Raw genomic sequence first — 23,084 nt, forward strand, 5'->3', positions numbered from 1 at the left:
CTAGTTCCGTGTTTTGGGCTTTCTTAAGGGACTTAACCTAGATTCTCGTGCCTCCCTATATATATCTAGAATTTTGAGATCTAAAGGGACTCCTACTCACATCATACAACCTCCTTACCATTAAGATCTCATGCTTGGCTTTAATCTTGTAATAATTAAAACTTAATCTTTCCTTAATTCATGTTAATCTTTCTTCATTTTATGGGTTGTAAGCAAACTATGAAAAGTTAATCTTTCTTTACTTGGTGTAATTTGATCAAAGTATCCAACTTTGATGTTGTAAGACTCCTAAATCTCTCTCAATTTATCTATTGTTCTTTCCTTTGTTCTTAAATTCTTATGTTGAGTAGATGAATGTATGAATTGATCACTCTTACATCTTATTTACCCAACTATTGCAAATTCTAGAGAAATGGTTTAATCTATCTAGAATTGTTTGGAGCAAACTTGTTGTATGTTGATTTGGTTTAAAGGATTCATATTTCAAGTAGGAAATTACATGTCTTTTCTTGCTAGCATGGTTTAATCTAGTAGGATTTTATTCTAGCTTACATCTCTTGGCAAAAGCTTCATGCTCAATTCTACTTTTCATTCATGGTTTAATGAGTTGTGGTTGGAATTGAAGGACTCACATATATGGTTTAATTGTGTGTGTCAATTTCTTGAGATGATAGTATTGGATAGATAACAATAGAGAGAAAAGAGTCAAACTTTGTCATTGTTGGATTACTAAGAGAGAATTACACCAAGTCTTTCCCATATTTGATTGTTGCATATCTAGTGTTTGTTGTTTTGCTTCTATGATAAAAATTGCATCTTTACTTTTCCTTATGCTACTTCAAAACCAAACTTTCTCCATTTATGTCATACTACATGTTAACCATTGTTCATAATCATTGTTTGTTGATAAACATAATTAGTAGGTCTTGATTGTGGTTAGTGTCTTGATTAGTCCATAGAGTTCTAATTAGTAGTCAATAGTTTACAATTCAAGTCTTTAGCTTAAAAGTCCTTCTCTTGGGATCGACCCTTACTTGCACTATATTGCTTTATCCATTAGAGTAATTTAGAGTATAGTTTGGCTTATAAATTGTTAATTTGGTAGGTTAATTCTAGCATTTAACGACCTAGTCTCATCCTCTATCAACGTGTTCATATGTAAATTTCAGCGGGAAAAAATGTAATCTTTGAACCTAAAGTCAAACTTAAACCTATTACCAAAATACAAACAATTCACTCTTTTTAACTACATACTCATTGATCTTAAGAATTTTACATTGTACATGAATTAGGTTACAGTACAAAACTTGCTCTACACTCTACTGTAACTTTAATGACCAATGTGTGTATCTTCATTGTTTTCAAGTATTTCATTTTTAATATAGAGAGTTTAGATTTATAAAACATAAACAGATAAAAGAATTATTAGATGTTAATAATTACCATCGATCACTGTTACAATTTGCATGTCAGCCATTGTTGATGTTGGAGTACGCACTTTATCAGGCTTGTTGTTGTTGTTGACTCAGGATTTTCGTGTACCTTTGATATGCTGAAAATTGTAGGATAAAAAAAAATTACTTTATTTGCTAGAAATTATGACCATGAAAGATTATCGCGGGCTAGCAAATTATTGTTCTTTTTGGCATTTTAAAATTTGTTGAAACGGGATTTTAAATTTTGTTGAAGCGCGGTTTTTGGGATGTTATCGCCATGAAAGAGAGGAAGAAATTTGATGTTTTTTTTTGTGTGTTTTATTTTTGGTGGTGGTTGTTGATATTGTGTTGAGGAAGTGTTATAGAAAGTACATGCATGTTGACAAGTAAACAGTGGGTAATAGCTTTGTCCCCTGACACAACTCTCTCTCTCATGCTAACCCTATTTTCCTTTTTTTTCCAACGCCTAATCAGCCTATATTACTCCCTTCATCCAGACGGTTCATTTAGAAGATCATATGGCTCTAATAAGGACTTAGGGACTCAAATATTATGAAGGACTTATTAGAACTTGACTCTATATATATATATATATATATATATATATATATATATATATATATATATATATATATATATATATATAGGCAAGATCCGGTGAGTCCACCTATATATTTGAGTCCATGAGTCCATAAAACAATATCACGCACTATACAAAACAATATCACGAATTTTTTTTTCAAATTTTTTTTCGAAATTTTTTTTTTCAAAATTTTTTTTTCGATTTTTTTTTTCGGAAATTTTTTTTTTCGAAAAAGTTCTTTTTTTTTTTTTTTTTTTTTTTTTTAAGCTGTGATATTGTTTAGTATAACGTGTGATATTGTATTACAAAAACATATCACGATTTTTTTTTTTTCATTTTTTTTCGAAAAAGTTTTTTTTTATGTAAGATGTGATATTGTTTAAAATGTTACATTTACACTCGCAAAACATCAAATTTACACTTGTAAAATGTTAAAATTATATAAATTCAAAATTTCCGTCACAAAAAATCAAATTTACACTCTTAAAATGTTACATTTACACTCGTAAAACATCACATTTACACTTGTAAAATGTTAAAATTATATAAATTCAAAATTTCCGTCACAAAAAATCAAATTTACACTCTTAAAATGTTACATTTACACTCGTAAAATATCACATTTACACTTGTAAAATGTTAAAATTATATATATTCAAAATTTCCGTCACAAAAAATCAAATTTACACTCTTAAAATGTTACATTTACACTCGTAAAACATCACATTTATACTTGTAAAACTCATACAACATTACATTTACACTTCTGAAATCTGAAACTCAAAACTGATTAATTAGGGGCTAGAGAGAGAAAGAAAAATTAATTAGTGTATAGAAATTTGATTAGTGGTAATTTTTTTTTGGTAATTTTCAATCTTAACCACCCATCTCAATCCAACCATCCACATTTTTTACCTTTTCTTTTTAATAGCTATTAATCAAATTCATCTCAACCATCCATTGAGTCCATCCAATGGCCCTTAGAGGGACTTATGGACTCAATAACACATGTTGGACTCATTAGAACTCCTCTATATATATATATATATATATAGAGTCGGGATCCGGTGAGAACTCCTAAATATTTGAGGATTGAGTAACGAATAAAGTATCACACCATATACAAAACAATATCGCGAGGAAAATTGACAAACAAAACCACCTAAAACTCAAAAAATCAATCGTCATTTCTCTCTCTAAAAATTTTACCAAAATCAATTAAACATCTCAAACGAAAACTTCACAAAATCCTCTCTAAAATCTCGCCGAAAATCCGCAAAAACTTAAAATTCAAAGACGATTTCAACTTCATTTCAACATTATAGATGTATTCGTTCATTAGATTGAATAATCTTACCATAATTCTCTCCAAAATCGTTGAGGTACATTTGTTTCTCATCTTTATCCATTTCTGCGATTTTTTTCAACTTTTGTAGCAATAAATTGATTATACATTTTGATTTTGTTCGAATTTATTATATGTATGTTGAATTAGATGAATTTAATAGGATTAAATCAACAAAATCGAACTAATTATCGAGTTATTTAGGGTTCTTTCGTGTTCTTGTTGTAAATTTCTAAATATCTTACTTATAAATGATTTTAAACGTTTTTCGTTCATAATATCGACACATTGAATCAATTACTATCATCAATTGAAGTTTTAGTTGTTTGTAAGATGTCTTTTTTGTTTTAATCGCTAAAATTAGGGTTTAATATTGATCGATTGTGAAAATTAGGGTTCAACTTTGTTTAATTGTGAAAATTAGGGTTTCATATTGTTTTAATCGCGAAAGTTAGGGTTTAACATTGTTTAATTGTGCAAAATTACAGTTTCATATGATAGAATTGAAGTAATCGTTTGTGTTGATAGAAATGAGTAATGTCGAATTACATGTTGGCTATGATAACGGAAAACGTGTGATATTGTTGTTTGTATGATGATGATCTTGAATGTGAATATTCGTGGTACTCTATTTTCATACATTTTGGCAGGTTGACTACTACATAATTAAGTTGTAAAATGTCATCAAGGCACTAAAATGCTATAGTATGGTGTTTTCGATGTAAAATGTCACCTTTGGTTTTGCGGTAAAATAATGTAAAATGTTGTTGTAAATCTTTGTAATATGGTGTGTTTTTTATATTTGTTGTATTTTCTTTTGTCTGAAAGATGATGTTTTGTACATTTTTTTTCCTTTTTTTGCAGATTTCTTCGCTTTTGGAGGTTACTTAAGAGTATGTGTGCATGTTGGCGAAGTCTATAGTGCATGATCAACTAAACAAATCATGTTTTTTTATTCATTTCTCTTATAAAGACAAATTCTGTATTCTTAGATATTGTTTCAAGCGATTATAAATTTGTATTTTTTATTTTTTTTTGCATTTTGGAGTTGGAATGTAATGTAATGGTAACAATATTATAGTTGTATCAGGATTTGCCTCTTTTTTTATGTTATTAAATAGAGAATATGGTTCTTAAAGTATTTCATTTTTTTTGGTAAACAATATCACACGTTTTTTTAACAATATCACAAGTTTTAGTAAACAATATCACATTTAATTATAAAAAATATCACCTTTCATGACACAATATCAAATGACTTTGAGAATAATATCACACTATTAGTTTAACAATATCACAAGATGTGGTAAACAATATCACACTCTTTGGCTTAACAATATCACAAGATGTGGTAAAGAATATCATAAAACAATATCACCATTATTGTGTTAATAATATCAAATGATTTAGTTCTTTCAAAAAAAATATCAAATGATATGGTAAACAATATCAAGTTATTGTGCTAATAATATCACACTATGCTATTAACAATATCATATATTTATCTTTATTTGCTAGTTTACAAACAGTTATAAGAAACAATATATATCTTCATAAGTATCACGTCATATTGGTCTAGAAGCATTACCGAACAATATCAAACTTCAACACATCCCGGTATCACACTTTATCCAAAACAATATCACATTCACAAGAAATCTTGAAACACTCAAACTTTTTGTTATTGAGAAATAATATCACAAAGATATAAGATAAAATATCATTGTTGATTCTAAACAGTATCACAAAATTACAACGGCAATAATATTAATTTATAACGACTACAACAGATTACTATCCTTCCAAAATTACATCAATCAGTGCATATTCAATTAAAGTTCTGTCAACACAATCTGATACACAGATTAGTTCCTTTCCCTTCTTCTACCTTTACCAATTTCTTTTTATTATCCTTTTTGGCATCTTTTTCCAGCACAATCTTCAACTTCTTGCTTGACGTTTGTTCAACCTCATCTTGTTTTAAACACCAGTACAACCGTTTTATATAACCATTTCATGACCATGACTCAACTTAATGCAGCCACCTGACTATCTATTCAACTTTCAGGAACTCAATTACATCAAACCATTAGTATGACACCAATGAAGAATATCACGAAACTTCATATCCCCTTGGAAAATAACACTGATCCTTAGCTTCATTTCTGACTTGGTTTTATCAATTAGCTTCTTTGGACGCATCATGAGACTTCATATCCCCTTCAAAGTGGATCTGCCATTCCCAGTAAGCAAACTTGTGAGAGAGATATACAAGGATGCAAAATAAAGCTCGTCGAGAGGAATGAACCATACAGTGTTGTGGCGTCTACTTCCACTTCATCGATGATCCATCTCAAAGAAAGAAAAGGTGGCCAACACATTTACTCCGCATGATTCTTCACCTTTAAGCCGCTTAAACAACCTGGTTTACGCAACCAACAATCTAGTGGGACAAAGTCCAACCTATTGTACCAATAGAAGAAAGTGGATTAATCAAAACTCGAATCCACCAATGAATTAAGAGCACTCACAGAAAATATGAGCAAGGCCACAACTGAAATTAGACAAATCCAATCTAATTAATTTCAATACCTAATGAAAACAATGGAATCAGAAGAACCAACAACATCTTAAAATTTATGTTGTGCTTGCTGCTCAACAAGATGAATTGGTGATGGTCAAACAAAATACCGCAACTCAATAAACAAGCAGAATGTAAATCAGAAACATATGATGACAACTCAACAATCTAGTGGGACAAAGTCCAACCTATTGTACCAATAGAAGAAAGTGGGTTAATCAAAAATCGAATCCACCAATGAATTAAGAGCACTCACAGAAAATATGAGCAAGGCCAAAATTGAAATTAGACAAATCCGATCTAATTTTTTTTCAATACCTGATGAAAACAATGGAATCAGAAGAACCAACAACAATATCTTAAAATTTATGTTGTGCTTGCTGCTCAACAAGATGAAAGGGTGGTGGTCAAACAAAATACCAAAACTCAATAAACAAGCAAAATGTAAATTAGAAACATATGATGACAACTCAACATCAAATCTATACCAAAACCAAACATACACCAAACTTGGAGACTCATTTGGCAGGTAAATTAAGCCTTAAGCCCAAAGCTTCTTAGGCCAATTTGGACCAAGTCATATCTCTGTCCAATAGGCCGCTCAAAGCTATACAACTTTCACGATCTGACAAAAAATAGCACAAAAAAATACAATGTAAACAAACAAGTAGTAATTGATTTCTGACAATCAAAGTAAAAAGGATGTAATAAAACAATATCACACGATCTGCTAAATAATATCACATAGTCTTCTAAAGAATATCACACTGGATACTTTAGTAGCAAATACGTGATATTTATAAGATGTCAAACAATTTAGAACCTAAATCGACGAAATGTATACTACTACTAGCTAACAGTAAAGAGTAACAATGTAAAACAGATGTAAATCAATCTGACACAAATTTAAAAATATTTGAAACAAGATACTACACATGTAAATTAGGTTTACATAACAACAAAACTCGAACAAAGTGAAATAATTTAAAATCGCAATCAAATAACAAGACTATGAATCAATTTCATCAAAATTATAAATCGAGAACAAAAAAATCATAACAACATGTGAGTTGAACATAGATCGAAAAAAAGTACTAAATATATAACAAATTCGTAACTTTTTCGAATTAAATTAACCTAGATATATGAGAAAGAAGACCAATAAATCATATGAAATCCTTACAAATTAAACCTAATTTAGGAAAAAGAGATACAAAGCATTGAAATAACGATGAGTAGCTACAAAATCATAACAAACGCAATAAGATGAGTAGTAATTGCAAATATATGTAGCGAAACAACAATCACATGAAAATAAAACTGAAATTAAAAACTAAAGATAAAGTAGATGTACCTGACATCGTGATTTCGATTGAAAGAGTATGACCGTTGATAAGAAATAGAAGAATGACAAATGATTGAGCTAAGATTGAATTCGAAACAAAAAAAAATCACGAAAAACGGGAAAATTAGGGGTTGCGTAGAAGAAGCTAGAAGGTAGAGAGAGAAAGGCTTTGGGTGAGAATGAATGAATTATGTTTGTTTCGATGGAGTAAGGAGTATATATGTGCGCCCGCGAAATTACCATATTACCCTTACTTATCGGCACTAAATCATGGACATTGGATCTCTTAGATCCGACGAAACTAGTATTAATCCTCAATCCTCAAATATATGAGTCATACTCACATGATCCCATTCCTATATATATATATATATATATATATATATATATATATATATATATATATATATATATATATATATATATAGGCAAGATCCGGTGAGTCCACCTATATATTTGAGTCCATGAGTCCATAAAACAATATCACGCACTATACAAAACAATATCACGAATTTTTTTTTCAAATTTTTTTTCGAAATTTTTTTTTTCAAAATTTTTTTTTTCGATTTTTTTTTCAGAAATTTTTTTTTTCGAAAAAGTTCTTTTTTTTTTTTTTTTTTTTTTTTTTTTTTTAAGCTGTGATATTGTTTAGTATAACGTGTGATATTGTATTACAAAACAATATCACGATTTTTTTTTTTCATTTTTTTTCGAAAAAGTTTTTTTTTTATGTAAGATGTGATATTGTTTAGTATAACGTGTGATATTGTATTACAAAACAATATCACGATTTTTTGTTTCAAATTTTTTTTTTTTTAATTTTTTTTTTTTTTTTTTTTTTTTTTTTTTAATGTAAGCTGTGATATTGTTTAGTGTAACGTGTGATATTGTATTACAAAACAATATCACGACTTTTTTTTGGAATTTTTTTTTTTTTTTGAATATAAGCTGTGATATTGTTTAATATAAAGTGTGATATTGTATTATGGACTCACGGATGTGTATTTTAATGAAAAAAAGTTTTTACACAAATTTAATGATATTGTTTTATAACTTTTTTAATAGTATATCTTTTAGCTACAATTTATCTTACTGAAAAAGAAATTTTTATCATCAAAAAACCTAGAAGCAAATCTTAAATAGGGAATTATATTGAAATAGGAAATAAAATAAGTGATTATATCAAAACTAGGTTGTAACCCGTGAAATTAACGGGTCTGCTTTTAGAATTATAATGTTCAGTAGTATGATCAAGACTTACAATAAAATTAATACATATTTAATTACCTATAATATCATTTTTAAAATATGTAAAATAGTCGTACAATAAAATTTTTATATTACAGAATGTTAGAAGACTCGGTTAATAAAAATATAAACAAAATGTTGGGTAAAGAACTTAAATTTGATTATATTTACTAAAAATGTCCATATAGCATAAAATAATTATTGCGTGCGACAGTTTGACATTGAGACAATCCAATTTTTTTGAAACGACCACCCATCTATTACATTGTGTAAATAGTTTTTTTTAACAAAATGAATCGCTTTACCGTATAAAACTGGGTCCAATTACAAAGCCGCACCTATTTATCATTTGAACTTATCGCTACTACATTACCTCAAACGACTAATTGAGACCACAAAAACCAGATGAAACATTACTCACTCAAAAAGCTCACCTCATTCCATCTCCTCAATCATCTCAACCGATATAGATCAACAATTAGAAAAAAAAAATCATCTACCTCCATCATCTTCTACCTCCATCATCATCATCATCATCATCATCCTTGCCAATCGTATGGCGACGAAAGTGCAGTTGAAGGCCATAGCGGAATTGTTAAAAAATTTCTCGGTTGTTGAAAATTATGAACGATGGAGATGGATGAAAATGAATGTGGTTGAATGCGAATTTTATAGTGATTTACATAGGGTTGATTAATTAGCTATATTTTAGGGAGGATATCGCACAGGTTATTTTAGAGTTTAGTAAATTATAGTGATATGTATATTTAGAGATATATGTAGTGATGGGGCATATTCTGCACCCGCTGACCGAGTCAACATATTGAGCAAGGTCAAAGTCAAAAGACAGCAAGTCAACGTATTAGACGACCCTAACACGCAGCGGACTGTCGGCTGTCACTTGGGTCTCGGTGGGCAACTAACGGTAGGGAGACATTACCGCGTACTCACATCCAAGTCCCCTCGGCATGGAGTCAACCAGGCCAGCCGGCCTGCCATGGGTCCCTCGGCCGAGGGTAGATCAGTCTTTCCACCTGCTCTGCACTTGGCCACTTGGCCACTACGTGACAAAAGGTGAAAGTCTATAAATACTCCTCAACCCTCATTGAGAAAAGGATCCAAATAATCCACAATTCACCCTAATACTCACTATAAATCTGGTATAAACTCCCTTATCTCTCTACAATATATTTTGCCAAGTAACACACAACTTAATCTCTTTAAGTTTACTGACTTGAGCGTCGGAGTGAGTTCGCTCGGTATCAAGCCGAGCCCTCAGTTTGTTCATTGTTTCAGGAGAGGCCGAAAGGAAGAGTCAAGCAAAGTCATCATTCTACAAGCTTACGTGGTAACAAATCCTGCTCCGGAATTACACCCGGAACAATTGGCGCCCTCAGTTTGTTCATTGTTTCAGGAGAGGCCGAAAGGAAGAGTCAAGCAAAGTCATCATGCCTAATGAACCAGCTAAATCTGAGACATAGGTTAGATCCGTACCAGCCTTGGCCTTCTTGGTTGGAGGACCCTTTTATTTACCGGCCTCGGTAACAGCGGCAGCAGCAGACGCTGTCTCTTTTCTCTTATTTGAAAGAGGAGGACCCTCAGCAACGGTGACCTCCTCTTCAACATCGACGACCACCACCACCTGCTCCTTTTGGACCTCAGGGACTGAAGATTGAGCTGGGGTTGACACCGTTGCCGCCGCAGACGTTGTCTTTGATCTCCGGCGCGGCACGTTACCGGCAATCCGCGCCTGAGCCGCCGTCACATCCAGTGCCTTCAACTGCTGCTCCATAAGTTCGTTTGGGGCCGGTCTGCGATCACGTGCCGCGGCCTTAGGATGCAACTCAACAACTCTCCCGTTCTCGTCAAGTCCCAACCTCTCGAGGACGGAGACAGACAGTCCCGGGCCAAATCGGTCTGCAAAAGAAACGAAGCAGGAGTTAAGCAAAACAAATAAAACAAGTTAAAAAAAACAGAAACATAAAAAGCAAAGATGGGCCTCACACCGACCCCACTCACCCTATTCGAGGGCCGATATGAGGCCGACGTAGCAGAGCAGCTCATCCTGAAGAACGATCTGCGTCGGGGGCATCCATCCCTTCGGCGTCCCATCCTTCTCAGCCTCAAACAGCTTCATTGCCCGTTTTTCGTCCTCATTAAGATAGACCCTGCTGGCGTCCATCTTAAGCTTACTCCGGGAGACATATTTGTCATGCTCCCCTTGGTTCTCACACCGCAAATTGACGCGGCTCTGAAAGGACTGGGGCAGCGGATAGTCCTCCGGAACCTCAACGTATACCCACCGCCTCTTCCAGTCCTTGCAAAAAGTAAGCTTAGAGACGGTGATATAACCCGGCTCAGTCTGTATGTTATACCACCCCGTGCCACCTAGGACATTCTGTCGAAGGTGGTGAAGCCGGCGAAAGAGGTTAACCGTTGGGGCCTCCCCTTTGAAAAGACACAACCATACAAAACCAACAATTGTCCTGATGGCCAACGGATGCAGTTGGGCCACGACGACATTCATGGCTTTAATAATGGCAGCAACGTATTCATTCAGAGGAAACCGGAGCCCATACTCCAGGTGTCTGATATATACGCCGATACAACCCTCAGGAGGGCAACAGACGACCTGACCCTCCTCAGGGATAACAATTCTATACCCCCTGCCGAAGGAGAAATGGTGTTCAAAAAGTTCAGAGCCGGAGCAGCTAGCGAACTTATTCGTCCAGGCACGATCAGGACTGATCGAGCAGGCATCACCGTGACCCGAAACAAGCGGCCTCCCTACGGCAGAAGGGGTCGCCTCATCATCATCATCATCAATACCCTCCAAATATCTCTCATCAATTTCAGGAGAAGGAGACTGGGGCCCCGAACCTTATCGGGGTGTGGCAAGTGGCTCCCGCTCATCGAGATGCGACGGTTCACCCCGGCGTTGAAATCTGGGTCCGACATCGTGAGAAGACATGACAACAAATATTTAACGAATAAAAGTTGAAAAATTTGTTTGTTTACCTTGGAAAAGTGTTACGCCGAGTAACGCTTTGAAAACTAGAGAGAAGTTTCTTTGAAGAAAGCTAGAGAGAAGAAAATTTTTTGAGAAAATGAATTTTTGGTGGCCAAAATCAGGGGCTAACTGCTCTATTTATAGAGCAAAACCCATGAAATGAACCAATCAGGGCAAAGCCCATGAAGCGTCAACCAATCAACACCGAGCCACGTGTCAAGCATGCAGCCATGGAATGTCAATCGACATACAGTTACAAATCTTCTTCAACACGCTCCTTGACAGAATGCCAATCGACGTATCTTCTTCAACACGCTCCTTGGTATCTACTTGCCAAACGGCCCGCTGTTCAACCAAGCTTGGCAGCACCGGCCGGGGGCAATCAAAAGCACACGGCACTCTCAACCTCGGTCTCGGCCAGCGCCATTTTCTTTTCCACATTTGTTGTCCATTACACATCCATGTGGAGGGGGGATACGATACGGCCTGAGCAGAACCAAGCCGAGGAAGAAGAAGTCGGGGAAGAAATTCAACTTGCGCAGAATACGCTCAACACTCATCGAAGGTCCATACCACGGCATAGACTACGCTGGGGGCAAATTGATGGGGCATATTTTGCACCCGCTGACCGAGTCAACATATTGAGCAAGGTCAAAGTCAAAAGACAGCAAGTCAACGTATTAGACAGCCTAACCGACGCACTGTCGGCTGTCACTGGGTCTCTACTGGCAACAACTAACCGGTAGGGAGACATTACCGCGTACTCACATCCAAGTCCCTCGGCATGGAGTCAACCAGCCGGCCGGCCTGCCATGGGTCCCTCGGCCGAGGGTAGATCAGTCTTTCCACCTGCTCTGCCACTTGGCCACTACGTGACAAAAGGTGAAAGTCTATAAATACTCCTCAACCCTCATTGAGAAAGGATCCAAATAATCCACAATTCACCCTAATACTCACTATAAATCTGGTATAAACTCCCTTATCTCTCTACAATATACTTTGCCAAGTAACACACAACTTAATCTCTTTAAGTTTACTGACTTGAGCGTCGGAGTGAGTTCGCTCGGTACCAAGCCGAGCCCTCAGTTTGTTCATTGTTTCAGGAGAGGCCGAAAGGAAGAGTCAAGCAAAGTCATCATTCTACAAGCTTACGTGGTAACAAATCCTGCTCCGGAATTACACCCGGAACATGTAGAATTGTTTAATGTATAATAATTATAGTGATATGTATATGTATATTTAGAGAGATATGTAGAATTGTATAATATATAATAATTATAGTGATATGTATATGTATATTTAGAGAGATATGTAGGATTGTATAATGTATAATAATGGAAAAAATAATCAGTTAAGATAATAATAATTTGTCAAAGCAAATGAGAAAGAATAATAAAATATTTCATTCCTTATTTTACTCCACGTACTAAATTAGCAATTAGTTAGTAACCTTTATTTCATTTCTTTCTTATTTTTATGTAATTTATTTTCGCAGTACGTTTTTTACTCATTTCAGTACATTTTGCACATTACTTTCCATTGCATACCCCTCACCCAAAAACACTTCAATCCGTAATTCTCTCAATGGCTAACCTTCATCATGTTTGAATAGACAAATTTGTTCAGTTATGGATCAATAATTTGCATCAAAACAAATGTTTAATATGTAAATTGCATGATAATAAATCAAACTAATGTTATCTTTTTGAATTATTTTCAATTTAGGGTTTGTGTTTATCAAAAACAACTATTGTATGACCATTGGTTGTTTGGTGGCGGTAAAACGACGGCTTTGGGGAGGAGGGCAGAGGGCGCCCTCCTGGCGGCTTCAAGGGTGGTGGTGTAGGTGTTGCCGCCGATGAAAAGGCAGGTTACGGGTAGGGGGAGTGGTGGGTGAGTAAGGGAGTTGTGTACAAGTGGGGAGGAGAGCATTTTCAAATGATGAGGGAAGAGGGGTGGTGGTTTGGCGTGTGGCCGCTCGGCCAGAGGGGCTACGACGGTGGGGTCAAGGGGCGTATGGTAGTGGACTGGTGGTTGGATTTGGTGGTGCGATGGGTGATGTAGTGTACATCGGTTGATGGTCATTTTTCCCTTTTTTTATGTACTACATTGAAGGAGAAATGAGAGGGGTAGATTGGTCATAAGTGTACTACGACGAGTAAAGTATGTACTGCGAAAATCAATACCCTATTTTTATGCTGTTAGAGTTATTTATATTACATGGTATTGAAATTGAATCTGCATGGAATATGCCTTATTGGTCCATATTCCATTTCCTAGTGATTGGTCAAAGCAAATTAAAAAGGATAACAACTGATTTCATTTCTTATTTCACAAGGTTACACTACTTTTTTTTTTCCTTTTTTTTTCACCTTAAGTTTTCTAATACTGCTATATAGCTGCCACGTAAGACAACTCTAGTAAATTAAGATGCCAAGTCAGCGCATTTGGCTTCTGCATTAGAGTTATATATGAATATATGATAGGGAAAATATTTTAGGCGGTAAAATTTTGAGATTTTCCTATTCATTTAGTATATAGGGGATTTTATTCCGTATAATAAGGATTGTGCTTTGTCATATATGCATTTTACTCTTTCACATACACTTTTTACGATTTTATCTTTGTTATTATTTTCCATCTATTACCCTCCCCAACCTCCAATGTCCATCACCATAAAGGAAATGTCAAAGCAAAGTCTCCTCATTTGATCGCATTTCATTCCGGAAATCGATTTATCGGCAAAGAAGCCTCCATAGCCATAATCAGGTCTAAGTTTCCAGTTGTAATACTTATATGGGACTATGAAGTATTATCCCAGTTCCATAGCCTCCAAAGAGGTTTTGAATGGATACGGGTTTTGTAAGTAACATCATGATATTAAATGTCGATTTCAATCTTATTTGTTGTATCAATACAATTATACAAGTCTCGATCATTACGTTACAGGTACAATACTTGAGCAGTTGGTCTTTCTTGTGACGGTCGTAAATTGTGACGAAAAAAGAGCCCGTCACAAATGAGAACTTGCAACACTGAAGATGATCCTTAAAGAAATGAGGATAGATAATTAAGATGAGCAAAACCAAATACATAATTGCAGAAGATACGTACTGAAAGAAAACAAAGAAGATCGATCATCTATCTTTATCCAAACAATGCCTAAAGTTCATGTTTAACAACGAAGGTGTGAACCGATAAAAACATCAAAGCAAATACAGTTCATGATCGGATCCAGCTGAGTTAGATTATTCTACAGGATTTCCATTTCAATTAGCGTAAATCGCGCTTGGTATAGAAACAACTGCAACTTCCAGACTTCCACATATCATTCCAATGTGGACTTTTCAATGAACATTAACTAGTTCCAAATTAATTAGGCACAATTTGTTAAATGTGACTGTCACTGGCTTGTTGCTTAACTTGTCTATTAATGTGGAAGAATTCATTAAAATCCAAAGAGAGAGAGAGAGAGAGAGAGAGAGAGAGAGAGAGAATTATTGACCAGGCAACTAATGTTGGTAATCTTTCAAGTTTCTCTACTGTCTGAACATGGTTCACTACTTCACTAACCTCTCTATATAAGAACAGCGTGAATGAATATGAACTTCAAACAATCAAACACGTCATAGAAACTTACAAGCTCAAATTTGCAATGACGATTCCCAGCACAAACCTCATGGTCTCCATCACGCCGCTGCTGTTCATGGCCCTGTTACTTCTCGCCCTGCATTCAACAGGTATATCTCAGTCGATTACTGTCGTTTTGTCTCTATATTTAAGCTCTACTGATAGTATTATCACAAGGCTGGCCTATGCGAAATTTAGTTGGTTAGTTAATGTTAAGTTAGCAACGGGTTTAAAAAATGAGTTAGTCTCACATTAAACCAATATGAAGTCGTCTTTTTCACAGTATAAATGCTGAAAAACTTGGATTTGAAAAAGTACAACAAAGCTTCACAAGCTGTCCTAAACATATGATGTTGTCTTGCAGAGGCACAAATTGGAGTATGCTATGGAGGGAAAGGCGGCGACAACTTACCTTTATTCGCTACATTGCAGTAGGGAACGAAGTCCACCCATCAGATGCCGCGGCCCCTCAGGTCCTACCAGCAATGCAGAATATCCTTAATGCGTTGAATTCAGTCAATGCTGGGGGCCAAATTAAGGTCTCTACCGCCATAGACTCGTCCTTAATAACAAACTCATTCCCCCCATCTAATGGCGTGTTTAGTGACACATCATACATGACCCCAATAATCAACTTCCTTACTAGCAACGGATCCCCTCTTTTACTCAATGTTTACCCTTACTTTTCCTACACAGGAAATGAGCAAAGTATCAGCTTAAACTATGCATTATTTACTGCCCCAGGGACTGTAGTTACTGACACTAACAATAAGCTACAGTACCAAAACCTGTTTGATGCACTAGTGGATTCAGTGTATGCGGCCTTAGCAAAGGCCGGTGCACCTAACACCGTGATCGTGGTGTCGGAGAGCGGGTGGCCATCAGCGGGTGGAGATGCTGCAACTGTAGATAACGCTGGGACCTACTATAAGAACCTGATTGGTCATGTGAAGCAGGGGACTCCACTGAAACCAGGGCAAGGGCTTGAGACCTACTTGTTTGAGATGTTTGATGAGGATAACAAACAAGGTGCGCCCACTGAGCAGCATTTTGGGATTTTCACCCCAGCCCAGCAACCTAAGTATGGCCAGTTGAATCTATAAGCCAGAGAATAATCTTATATTATGTACCATTTAATGTATTATAAACTTACAACAATAATAACTATACGGAATACTTAATTAAATAGTTATCATATAAAGTCATGTTATTGGAATAAAATGAAGTGTCGGGGTGTCTTGTCGTGTTAGAAAGGCGGAGTGTCTGACATGCGACACGCAACCAAAGTAAAGTGTCGAAATAACATGGATCTAATAATGCATTGCCTGTGCGACTGTGCGTGCATTTGTGTGGCAGACAGACCGTGTTCAATGGGTCATCGCTATCGAGTCTACACATCAAGTCCTTAATTCTCTTACGACTCAAGAAGTTATCATATAAATACTGCAATTACCCCATATTCCACAGCAACAAAGGATTTTCCAAGTGCTCCAAAGTCCAAAGCCTAACAAGCAGGACTGAAAAGTCATAGTACTAGAGTCAAGACTTCCGAAATCAAGATTATCACTTTATCAGGCCTTTAAATTCAAGCTATGGTCCGATTAAGAAAGAGCCTATTGGTCCCGTCAGTTGACTCCCTTTAAGACCAAGGCATATTAGTAAAAATTAGTTTAATTACTACCAATATGGCAATATGCTTTCAGCATAATTGTTTGTCCCATACAAAATAATTCGTGTCCCCTAGTATATGTTGTAGTTTTATAGGGTGTTTGACAAATCGAACTTGGATAACTTGATGATCACGAAACGAAATATATTGCTTTCCTTAGAAAGTATTTCTATCCTATTATGCCTTTGGGTTACAAGAAATCTTCCGTAGGATAATGCACCAAATTTTCCTCTTGTTCTAAGGCAAGAAACAAGAGAAAACTATATGAAGTTTTTTATTTGTTTGTTATGCAAAAATCTAAATAATAAAATTTGTTTTATTATTTTCTCTAAGCTTTCCTCATGCATCTCTTGTGTATATATATACTAGTACAATGCATTCAAAAGGAGAAAGGTAGTTATCATCCAAATGGAACATAAAGACAAGTATGAAACAATGCAACACAGTTTATAAAACCCGATAAACATCACTCACCTGATCGGGGTTAGTGTCCCCGATCGGGGACGTAGCTTTCCCAATTTACGTAAATAAAATTTGGTTATGCATCATCAACCCTGATCGGGGTTAGCCTATTTTTCATTTTCGAGCTACGATAAAATCGACTAATTTGCATTGTAACTTATTCTTTAAAATTGCAAATTCAAACTCGTTTATATGAGCGTGTACTCCACACTCCCTAACTCATATTATAACAGTCAAACTTGCTACGATTTTTGGCCAAATCCCGATTGCATTCAAATGATATCGTGATTAACTTAAATCGCCAACATTCCTCCCCCATTTAAATGCAATCCTTGATTCAAAACAACAAACCAAACCAAACCAAATTTATACATAAAACGAAAATGTCACGAAGATTGAATTTTCATCTTAGTGAATTATACATTCTGTATTCGAGTATCGGGGTGTCACAATGGATTGAACCCTTCAAAGTCATTTGAATACATGAAGATAAAACACATATAAATTTATTACAACTTCATAAGCTTATTAACCGACACTATATTACACGGCCTAGTGTCCCTATCCATTCATGAGTGCTTAAAAGCCAAGCCCGAGTTTCTTGAAGCGGCCAACTTCACACTCACATAGGTAGACTCTTTTCTTCATGCTCCTACAAAAGCAATTTTTCAAAAGATCCATTAAGAAGATAAACTTCATCCTAACATATCATGTAGGTCTAAGCACATACCTTCGGGATTATCTAAACTTGTGCTTCAACTTAAAATAATAGGCTTTCCACATTGAATTCTACCTCTAATGTCATATTAGAGGGAAATTGGGTGTCCTACCACCATAAGTTAAAATGGCTTTAAACCCATCCCGATCATTGACTTGTACACCAAGTCCCTAGCTAATCGCTTGGTTAAATGATCAGTTAGATTTTGTTGAGATCTCACGAAACTCACCGATATCACCCCTTGAGTGATCAACTCTCGTATCGCGCTATGTCTAACGCCTAGGTGTCGCGAGTTAGCATTATATACTTGGCTATATGTCTTAGCCAAAGTAGGTTCATTATCACATAGAATAGCGATTGGTGATATAGGTTTAAGCCACAACGGAATCTCATGAATTAAATTTCGTAACCACTCCGCCTCTTTTCCGGCTGAAGCCAAGGCTATGAATTCCGACTCCATTGTCGAACTTGTAATGCAAGTTTGCTTTTTAGAAGCCCACGAAATGGCGCCTCCACCAAGCAAGAATACCCATCCACTTGTAGAAGAATGATCTTCCACATTGGAGATCCAACTTGCATCCGAAATATCCTTCTGTTACCGATGGATGTCCCATATATGTCAACCCATAGTTCATGGTTTTCTTTAAGTATTGCAATACACGTTTAACCGCCACCCAATGATGAGTACTTGGGTTAATTGTGTATCTACTTAATCTTCCTACTGCATAAGCAATATCCGGTCTTGTACTCGTCATTGCATACATTAAACATCCAATTACTTGTGAGTACTCAAGTTGTGAAATAGCATCACCCGTATTGGGCATAAGTTTCACTCTTGGATCCATAGGGGTACTAACCGGAGAACAGTTATCATCTTAAATATTTTAAGTACCTTCTCAATGTAATGAGATTGAGATAATGAAATTCCTTTGTTCTTCCTTATAATCTTTATACCTAGTATAACATCCGCCTCCCCCATGTCTTTCATTTCGAAACTTGATGATAAAAAGGCATTTGTGAGGTCTACTTGATTTTGGTCGGCACCCAATATCAACATATCATCAACATATAGACACATTATAACACCATTTCCGGCATCATCAAATTTACTATATACACACTTGTCGGATTGGTTTAACTTATAACCATTTGACAAAACCACTTCATCAAATTTATTATGCCATTGCTTAGGAACTTGTTTGAGTCCATATAAGGATTTAGCAAGCTTACACACCTTATGTTCATTTACCGGCATAACAAACCCTTCCGGTTGTCTCATATATATTTCCTCATCTAAGTCCCCATTTAAGAATGCGGTCTTAACATCCATTTGATGGATCACTAAATTATTAATTGCCGCTAGTGCAATCAATAATCTAATAGTAGAAATTCGAGCAACCGGAGCATAGGTATCAAAGTAATCAATACCTTCCTTTTGTCTAAAACCTTGGATTACCAACCTTGTTTTGAACTTGTCGATTGAGCCATCGAATTTCATCTTCTTTTTAAAGATTCATTTGCAGCCCAAAGGTTTGCATCCATGAGGTAGATCCGTTAGGACCCAAGTACTATTTTCCATGATGGAATCCATCTCATCATTTATGACTTCCTTCCAAAAGGCAACATCTTGAGACTTTATAGCCTCACCAAATGTCTTAGGATCTTCATCAACATGGTAGCAATACTCATATTGACATCTTATCTCCTCTCATGATCCTTCTACCAAATGGGTTTGAAAATCCGGACCAAAAGACTTTATTTTCCTAATCCTTGTACCTCTACGGAGTTCGGGTGACTTATCTTGAGGTTCAGCATTTTTGTTTTCCTCATTTGTTCCATTATTTAATGAAACAATGTCCTTTGGTCTTGGTAATGAAGAAAATCTATTTTCATCAAATATTGCATCTCTAGATTCAATTACGGTGTTTACCGCAATTGATCTATTAGATTCTATAACATAGAACCTATATGCCTTGCAATGCATAGCATATCCTATAAAGATGCATTCAATGGCTTTTTCACCCAATGTCCTAATTTTGGGTTCCGGTAATCTTACTACCGCTCGACATCCCCAAACTCGAATATAGTTCAAGTTTGATGTCTTCTTGTACCAAAGTTCATATGGGGTTATATTATTGTTCCTTTTGTTAGGAACTCTATTTAATAAATAACAAGCTGTTAACATAGCTTCACCCCAAAAACCATCACTCAAACCTGAGTAGGATAACATAGAATTAACCATCTCCTTTAAAGTACGATTTTTCCTCTCCGCTACACCATTTAATTGTGGTGTATATGGTGGAGTAACCTCATGAACAACGCCACATGAATTAAAGAACATAGGATCATAATACTCTCCACCTCGATCGGTGCGCAATCTTTTAATCATAATAGATTATTATAATTCTACCTCACTTTTAAATATTTTAAACTTTTCAAGGGCCTCATCTTTAGTTGACAAAAAATATATATAACAAAATCTGGAATAATCATCTATGAAAGTTACAACATAGTTTTTATTCCCTAAAGATGGTGAAGATTTAAAATCACACAAATCACTATGAATTAAATCCAAGACAAGTGAACAACTATGAATAGTCTTAAAAGGTTGTCTTGTAATTTTATTCATCATGCAAGTTTTACACTTTTGAACATTAGAATCAAAAGGTGGAATTAAACCAAGTTTAGACATATTAATCATCCTTTTAAAGTGAACATGTCCAAGTCTAGCATGCCAAAGGTATGGAACATTTTCATTATGACAAACCATGAAATTAGAAGTAACATCATGCATTTTATTCATAATATTTAACATAAACATCCGATTACATAAATATCCAAATCCTACAAATGTACCACATTTGCTTATTACATATTTATCCGACTCAAACACTTGCCTATAACCATACTTTGACAAGAGACCGCCGGAAACTAAGTTTTTCCTTATTCCGGGTACATGAAGAACATCATAAAGATGAATAGATTTCCCGGAACTAAATATTAACACTACTACACCACGACCAAGTATTGGAGTTGTTGATTCGCTGCCCATATAAAGAACTGAACCATCATTAACCGGTTCATAAGTCTTGAACCATCTACGATCCTTGCACACATGCTTTGTAGCACCCGAATCAATCCACCATGCAATCTCATCATCCTGCACATAGAATGCCTCAGAAATTAGTGGTATATAATTTACAATATGCTTAATACCATTGTCAAAATTCTGACCTTGATGAGTAGGAGGGCCTTTGTCCTTAGACACTTGCCCGGATTTGTTCTTGTAATTAGAACCCTTCTTGGTCTTCTTCAACCGACAATCATTTTTGAAATGACCGGTCTTACCACATATCCAACAAGCACCCTTTGGTTACTTGTTAGTGTCATCATTAGTGTTAGGCATGGGGCGTTTTTTCCCCTTGAATCCCTTATAACTTTCACCCACTTCCATCATATTGATTGAAGATTGTTCCATAGTTTCCTTGCTCTTGCCCTTAGTACCCTCTTGTGCTCTAAGAGACTCCTCTATGCGCAAGTGCCCCCTAGTTGTACAATAGACAACTCCTCTTTCTTATGCTTGAGCATATACTTGAAATCCTTCCAAGAAGGAGGCAATTTGTCAATTATACTTGACACCGAAATGGACTCATCCATTTCCATCTTGTGTTGGGCAAATTGTCGCAATTCATTATATTGCTCCATTACCGGCCTTGAGTCCGTCATCTTATAGTTCATGAAATTGCCTACAAGAAACTTCTTACTAGAAGCATCTTTGGCCATGTATTTAGACTCTAATTCATTCCAAAGTTCCTTTGCCGACTCATAATTTTGATAGACATCAAATAAAGAATCAGACATACCATTTAGAATGTGTCCCCGACAAATGTAATCATCATTTTCCCACTTGAGACGATTGCGGGCTTCCTCCACTGTTTCATCATCTCGATGCTCCGGCATTGGGTTACTTAGGACATACACAACCTTGAGGGTGGTGAGTAGGAAATGCATTTTCTTTTGCCATCTCCTAAAATCAACCCCTTCAAATTTCTCAAGTTTTCCAAACTTGGATGTCATTTGCTTAACATTCGACATTGTCAAAAACAGTAAATACTTTCTAAGAATGTTGTAATTTTATAGGGTGTTTGACAAATCGAACTTGGATAACTTGATGAACACGAAATATATCGTTTTCCTTAGAAATATTTCTACCCTATTACGCCTTTGGGTTACAAGAAATCTTCCGTAGGATAATGCACCAAATTTCCCTCTTGTTCTAAGACAAGAAACAAGAGAAAACTATATGAAGTTTTTTATTTGTTTGTTATGCAAAATTTAAATAATAAAGTTTGTTTTATTATTTTCTCTAACCTTTCCTCATGCATCTCTTGTGTATATATATACTAGTACAATGCATTCAGAAGGAGAAAGGTAGTTATCATCCAAACGGAACATAAAGACAAGTATGAAACAATGCAACACGGTTTATAAAACCCGATAAACATCACTCACCCCGATCGGGGTTAGTGTCCCCGATCGAGGACGTAGCTTTCCCAATTTACGTAAATAAAATTTGTTGAAATTTGGCTATGCATCATCAACCCCGATCGGGGATAGCAACCCCTATCGGGGTTAGCCTATTTTTCATTTTCGAGCTACGATAACATCGACTAATTTGCATTGTAACTTATTCTTTAAAATTTCAAATTCAAACTCGTTTATATGAGCGTGTACTCCACACTCCTTAACTCATATTATAACGGTCAAACTTGCTACGATTTTTGGCCAAATCCCGATTGCATTCAAATGATATTGTGATTAACTTAAATCACCAACAGTATATAACCAGCAGACGATATCAACTCCATAAAATTACACGATATTACCTACTTAACTGCTATGTTATTCAGACCCTTTATATAATTTCGCACACCCGTGTCCAACGCTCAATTCTCAGAGTCGGGTGTGACAACTGACAATACACCTCATTATAAGCCAAAAAACATTATTATTTTTCATAAATTTGGAAAATCCGACACTTGAATACAGTATATATA

At 35.5% G+C, this 23,084-nt stretch overlaps 2 protein-coding genes across 2 annotated transcripts; one reads left to right on the top strand and one right to left on the bottom strand.

Annotated features, from left to right (window-relative positions):
* Window positions 1-15,202: 15,202 nt before the first annotated feature.
* On the top strand, window positions 15,203-16,473 carry LOC141646062 (glucan endo-1,3-beta-glucosidase-like). The gene is made up of 2 exons (XM_074454147.1): window positions 15,203-15,288; window positions 15,543-16,473. The coding sequence occupies exon 2, from the start codon at window positions 15,559-15,561 to the stop codon at window positions 16,279-16,281; it is 723 nt and encodes a 240-aa protein (XP_074310248.1). The 5' UTR covers window positions 15,203-15,288; window positions 15,543-15,558; the 3' UTR covers window positions 16,282-16,473.
* A 3,067-nt stretch (window positions 16,474-19,540) lies between these two features.
* LOC141649001 (uncharacterized) lies at window positions 19,541-22,122 on the bottom strand. Its single transcript, XM_074457704.1, has 4 exons — window positions 21,583-22,122; window positions 20,884-21,187; window positions 19,804-20,241; window positions 19,541-19,689 (listed from the first exon to the last, which is right to left on the bottom strand). Exons 1-4 carry the CDS (start codon window positions 22,120-22,122, stop codon window positions 19,541-19,543), a joined length of 1,431 nt encoding a protein of 476 aa, XP_074313805.1.
* Window positions 22,123-23,084: the final 962 nt, after the last annotated feature.

Source organism: Silene latifolia, chromosome 3 (assembly GCF_048544455.1).
Source record: "Silene latifolia isolate original U9 population chromosome 3, ASM4854445v1, whole genome shotgun sequence".
Classification (NCBI taxonomy): Eukaryota; Viridiplantae; Streptophyta; class Magnoliopsida; order Caryophyllales; family Caryophyllaceae; genus Silene; species Silene latifolia.

Excerpts from the sequence above, each read along its gene's own strand:
- LOC141646062 (XM_074454147.1), top strand. The coding sequence starts at position 15,559 with ATGCTATGGAGGGAAAGGCGGCGACAACTTACCTTTATTCGCTACATT.
- LOC141649001 (XM_074457704.1), bottom strand. The coding sequence starts at position 22,122 with ATGTCGAATGTTAAGCAAATGACATCCAAGTTTGGAAAACTTGAGAAA. Across the intron at positions 21,188-21,582 it reads AGAAAGAGGAGTTGTCTATT|GATGATGAGATTGCATGGTG; the intron begins GTACAACTAGGG and ends TTCTATGTGCAG. Across the intron at positions 20,242-20,883 it reads ATATGTAATAAGCAAATGTG|GTTTGAGTGATGGTTTTTGG; the intron begins GTACATTTGTAG and ends TATCCTACTCAG.